This window comes from Saccopteryx leptura, chromosome 1 (genome assembly GCF_036850995.1).
Source record: "Saccopteryx leptura isolate mSacLep1 chromosome 1, mSacLep1_pri_phased_curated, whole genome shotgun sequence".
Lineage (NCBI taxonomy): Eukaryota > Metazoa > Chordata > Mammalia > Chiroptera > Emballonuridae > Saccopteryx > Saccopteryx leptura.
This window is the reverse complement of record NC_089503.1, coordinates 284,860,956-284,866,955: the sequence shown is the minus strand read 5'-3', so window position 1 is coordinate 284,866,955 and position 6,000 is coordinate 284,860,956. Positions and strand designations below refer to the sequence as shown.

The 6,000-nt window shown below is 40.5% G+C and overlaps 1 protein-coding gene across 3 annotated transcripts in view; it reads left to right on the top strand.

The window, feature by feature from the left end:
- The first annotated feature begins 1,734 nt into the window (after nucleotides 1–1,734).
- PTPRO (protein tyrosine phosphatase receptor type O) overlaps nucleotides 1,735–6,000 on the top strand; it is a 233,369-nt gene continuing 229,103 nt past the window's right edge. For 2 of the 3 annotated variants that reach the window (XM_066355214.1, XM_066355204.1), the window contains exon 1: nucleotides 1,735–2,157. In XM_066355214.1, the coding sequence (XP_066211311.1) occupies nucleotides 2,083–2,157 (75 nt within the window). In that variant the 5' untranslated portion in view covers nucleotides 1,735–2,082. The remainder of the gene's footprint in view (nucleotides 2,158–6,000) is intronic. The other variant, XM_066355223.1, reaches the window with a different exon arrangement.

Below are 6,000 nucleotides of genomic sequence, written 5' to 3'. Positions count from 1 at the left end.
GCAACCCTCATAAATACAGCTCTCTAATACCGAAACTGCTGACAGGCAGCCTTGTAGGCGATTTCAGCAGCGAAGCCAGGACTAAACATAATGAACTACATTAGAGTTGGTCCCTGGAGGACAGAATTCAGCTTCATTGGCAAGGGCACTATAAGAGTTCCATTTGACTTCTCATTAAACCTCTCAGAGGGATGGATCACAGCTCCTGCTCTATGGTTGCTTTTGCTTCTCTTTCTATAGAAGAGACAGTGTGAATTACATAAGCATAGATACATTTTTAGATATTTAGGAAAAGATTTCTTTTCTAACCCAAACAAACTTTCTACAGATCTAAAAAAGATCTTCCAATCTCTTGGTCATTAAAAACCTTATCATTATTTCCAGAGGAAATAGCTTTAATTTCAGTTTGTGAGAATTGAGTTTAAACACTTGTCATAGGGCATGTAAAAGCCTCTGCTTTTCTACATTTATCTTTTCTCCAAGAGAAGGTGTGTTATGAGGAAAGTAGTTGGTAATGATCTCAGCCTTCTTTACTCATCAGTATTGTTGGGACAATTAAATCAGAACAAACGTTTTGAAGCAAACGGTGAAGCACACATTATCATATACACTGTATGTTGCAAATGGCTCTTCTTATTGATTCGAAATCTTGAAAACAGCATAACAAGATTTACTGTACGTTGGAAATATTGCATTGGAAAGCCAGTTACTAGTTCAAATAAACTCACAGCACACTCTGTGCATTGAAAACTTCACATTGCTGATGACACGACGTTTTCATTCTTCTGGGAGTCTCTCTTAGGAAGATTCACAAAACTGTAATTGTTTTCAGTGCAATAAAAATAAATAAAACTATTTTATTCAGCAACAGCTATGTAAAATACTTTATGCTGGAGAGAAAATTTTCAGTGATTGTTAAAAAATACTTGCAGTCTCTGGCAATCTAATTACAGTTTTACATATTTAATGGAGTATTAATAATGCTAATTATTGAAGAATGTTTCACTGCTTCCTGTTTGCTGTTATTGTTTCCCTAAAGTGGTCCATATATGCATATGTACAAAGACATAAAATGCTAAGCAAATTTTGATAGAAGTGGTGATGAAAAAATAAAAGGACACCAGAGCAAAACATAATAAAATAATATAGTATGCATCACTGTGAAAGTTCATTTTGCATGTACAATTTGAATGTTATCAAAGGACAGTCCTTCAAATTTACAAAAGTTCTTGATTTCAAATGGAAAAATGTATATAATTGTGCTATATCTTTCTTGCTGAGTGTGGGGTGGAGAGTATGAGAGGGTTTAAATGGGATAGGGAAAATGAGAGAAGGAAGTGTTATTCCCTTTCTCTCACATGCTCTCTCTCTCTCTCTCTCTTTCTCTCTCTCTCTCACACACACACACACACACACACACACACACACACACATTCCATCACTACAGTCACACTTACCACTCCCTTCCAGGTGTTACTGGTCCTTTATAACCACAACCGAGAACAAATGTAGGGGGGTTGAGAGGGGACTGGGATCTGGTCCCCCCACACCGACTTGCTCAAGAGCAGTCAGGGAAGCCCCACAAAACTCCTGAGTCCGAGACTGTGGAAAGGGTTGGGGCGGAGTCGGGAGAGGGGCTGTCCAGCGATAAGAGGAGCGGGCGGACCCTGGTGGGAGGGTTGGGTGGCTGCTGTCACTTTATGAATCGCAGCCCAGAGAATTATTCCTGCTGCCAGAGGGCCCCGGCGAGCTGGGGCAGGTCCCCGCCTCTCGCTCACCACGCGGACCCCGCGCCTCCTCTGGCAGCGGTGGCGGCGGCGGCTGCGGAGCCTCGCCCACTCCAATCCCCACCCTCTCCATCCTCAGCTGTTAAAGAACAGCAGCGCCTGGCACGTTCCTGCAGGACGCCGAGCGCAAGGCGGCAAAGGGAGCAGCCGTAGGGAGACTGAAAAGGCACCATGCGCCCTCCGGGACCCTCCTTGGCGCCCATGGTCTGAGGCTGCAGCCCCGGTTCGCCATTGTGAGCCGCCACCAGGGGAACCCGCCTGCCCCACCGTTCTCCGGATCCTCGTCCGCGCTGCGATGGGGCAGCTCCCCACCAGGAAGCGCGGCGGCCGCAGCCTCCTGCCTCTGCTCGGGCTCTTTGTGCTGCTCAAGGTAGGGAGCCCCCCGGCGGCCCCGGCTCTGCCGAGGGGAACGCGCGCCCCGAGACGCGATGGCCGCGCCGCGGAAGCCCTGGCGGTGCCGCCTGGCGCACGCTTTGTTGTCCCAGCGTGTGCCTGTTCCCCGCCGTCTTGAGGGAGGTAGTGGAAGAACAGGGAAGTTTGCTCCCGCCAGCGTTCACTCTTTGTGCTTTCACCGCCGCCGGTATCCACATCAGAGGTGGGCTCGTTGGATTATGTTTCTTCGGGCAAAACGAGGTCACTTTACTTTCTGGTCCCTACGTTCTACACCCCAGTGCTGCTTAACCTTTCCGCCTCCCCCAACCGAGTGTCAGCCTGCTTTGTCCTGATTTACCTTCTGCTGGAATTATACACCCGAGCCTGAGCTCCCCGGTTGCCCATGGACTGCTGGGGGTGGGTCGTGAGCGTCGTTATCTTTGAAAAAGAGTTGCTTGAGGCTGGAGAGGACCGCTGTCTCCCCAAGTCCTAATCTCCAACCTGAGCGTACCCTGTACAAAGTCTCAAGACTTTCCCCCACTGTATTTACAGAGGATGGTATCTCTAAATTTCAATGGCAGGAAGCTCTGTATAATTTATTTTCTGTGTGTCTGTTTCTAAATATTCTACTTCAGGGTTTTACTTTGAAGAAAAGGAAAGGGGCTGCCTTTTTTTTTTTTTTTTAATTCTAGTTCGACAACTATACATTTTAAAAAATTAAATAAATTTTAGCTAGATCTTTTCTTGGAAAGTGGTGTGAAGTGGTGAGGTGATTTTCTACCACTCTGTCTTCAGTGGATCTACTTTAGTTTTGTCCTGAGTCTTGCGTGTTCATTCTCTGCAAAGCACAAACCAAGTCGACTGGTTACGGGGAGCTATTCTTTCAGCACCACGGTGGTACTTTTCTTAGTAATGAATGGAACATTAATAGATGCAAATGTTTTCTTATCAGAGTCACTACTTGCTTACACGCACCAGTAATTACGAATACTTGACGAGGAGATTGTGGAACAAGACCAACAGCTTGAGAACAGGGTCGGTTTTAAATACTGCACATTTGTATTTATCTTAATGGAAAATAGAAAAATAGTTTCAGAGAAAAACAGCAACAAAGGGCATAAAGAATATTCTAAATTTTATTTAATATGCTTTTACATTTTTCTTAAGTTTAAATATTAATTGTATCTAAAATCTGGTTAAAAATAATCTTGGTCATATGTTTTCACTAGGAGGTTGCAGCTCTATGAGCACATGCTACAATATTAGACTGAAGATTTTTATTAATTGTTTTATTTATCTAATTCTGTCATGATTCTTTGTATATGAAACACTTGTCACGCATCCAAAGTGACAAATTGAATCCCCACACCTTTTACTAAATAACAGATAAGACTTGTATGTATGACATCTGATCCAAATCCAACCTTTGGCACAACTGCAGGTTTTTATTCAAATTTTTTTATCGTGAGTGCGAATTCTAGAAATGGTTTGGGAGTGGGCATAGTGTACTGCAATTTAGATGTAAAAAATGTAGCAAAAGTTCTCATCAAAACTTGATACTGGAATGATAAAATAGTCATTGATGGCATACTGGTATTCTCAGTGACTGTGATAGGGATGCACCTTGTTCCACATAATAACTGTACTTCTGCATGCATGCAGACTGGTATCAGCTATGGTAAACTTCATCACACTGTAAATGCACTGATAAAGTTTACCATTCAAGTAAATATTGTAATGGGACAACTAATTTTGTAAAGCTTTAATCTATTTTATATAAATGCAGTGCTTTATGTTACCAGAGTATAAAGTATAGCAGAGACAAGATTACTCATTGTGTTAGTCAGTCTCATATATACTAAATACACACTGTGTGCCAGTCAGTCTTGTATATACTGAACACACACTATGTGTCTGTCTTCTATATACTGAACATGCACTGTGTGTCAGTCAGCCTTCTATATACTGAGCTATGTGCCCAACAGTCTTCCAGATATTTCACATTTGCTATTTCATTTAACACTACCTGTTACAGTTGACAAGAGATGTTTAAAGTAGCAAATTGGGCACATGAGGTTAATGCATTTACATTTTGGGAATAGTATGTTACATGGTAAACTTGGTACATAATTTAGTCTCTTTATAATTTGGAGAAACTTTTGCATTTAAGGTCTTGAATCTGTGTCAGTAAAATAGACCTAAAGAAATAATTTAAATAAATAAATAAAGTAAAATAGACTTAACATGTGGGTAGTCACAGAAACATAGAAAAAAATCCCATTATTAAATACCGAGATGTCAATTGAATCTTAATGATAAGACCAAAGAGATCTAGGTGTGCTAAGTTAGAAACAACCCATTGGCCTACCACTCAAATTTTCTGTAGTTCTCAGATGTCAATAAATATTTCACTAGTCCATTTGAAGTATGCTCCACATGAAAATGAAAAGGTCTAAAAACCACAGATAAACTCAAATATGAAGTTTGATTTATAGTTTTATCTTTTTTTCACAGATCAGAAAGAAGCAGCTTGGTATAAGTGGTGGGAAATTCTGAACATTTGAATCTGCATGATTGGCTCTAACCAGTTTCACTAAGGATTCCAAATGTGTCTGGCCATGGATGTCTTTATGCATCATTCCTTATCCACGGCTTAGTGATGGGTACATTTCACCAGGCATCTCAGATGATCTAAATCATCTACTGTATGTTATGAGGCAAATATCTGCATAACTGGTGTTGCATAAGCACAATGTTGGTTATACATTTTTAAAATTCAATATCAATATTGATGGCATATATAAAAATAGAAGCAAAAGTAGAACTCTGTTGTCAAATATACTGGAAGCCTACCAATCTCAAAGTCTTTTGCCCACATATGAATATAAATAGAGTATTTATCTGGGGAGTCTCCCTCTTGTGCATGTTTCCATAATTCACCTTGAAAACACTGTAACTTCTGTCACTTGTCTTATCTTTACTAAACCTCTCCTTGAATATTGCTTCCTGTATCAGCTCACTCTATGTCAGGATTTTGTCAGCTAAGATACAAATTGTAGACAATGACATCATAGGAATGTAAATTCTGCCTTCCCTGAAATGATGCTCATTAGTAGTCAACTGGAATGGTTCCCTAACATAGGCTTGGCATGAATCCTTCTTTCTTTCCTAAACTCCTCTACATATTTCTTTCCATTTCTGCTCTTACCTGACTTATAATCAAAGAACAACAAATTTGAAAAGAAGGTCTTAATTATATTCTCTGAAAGATATTTATGTTTAATTCTATAAAATGTGAGTGTTGTGATGCTGGCCATAGTACTCCTAGTCAGGAGAAATATCTACTTTCCAAGGTCTGTCTGCCTTTCTCCACTTTTCTATGCCTTCCTCTTCCTTTTATTTTTCTTCCTTTTACTCTCTCTTTCTCTCTCTCTCTCTCTTTCACACACACACACACACACATATGCATGCACACATACACACACACACACACTTTCATGTTCCTCATTGAGGGTTCATCCACATTCTATATTATATAATATTGGCAGATGAACCATACTCTTTCCATCTTTCTGAAGCAGCCTAGACCATTATCCTAGGAATAAAGTTTGCTTCTGTGTCACTGACTCCCTTGATAAATGTTGTTGCCAACCTTTTAATAAAGTCCTTTTATGTGACATCCCCCATAAGTTGGAAAAAGTTCATTGGGATGGGTTTCTATAGAGATTGATGATAATACTTCCCATTGTGTGCATCTTTTTGCTTTTGTATTGTTGTGTGAAAGATTATTATTTTAGGAAAGAATAGAAAATTCACACTATACCTCTGCCTCACTTTGGCC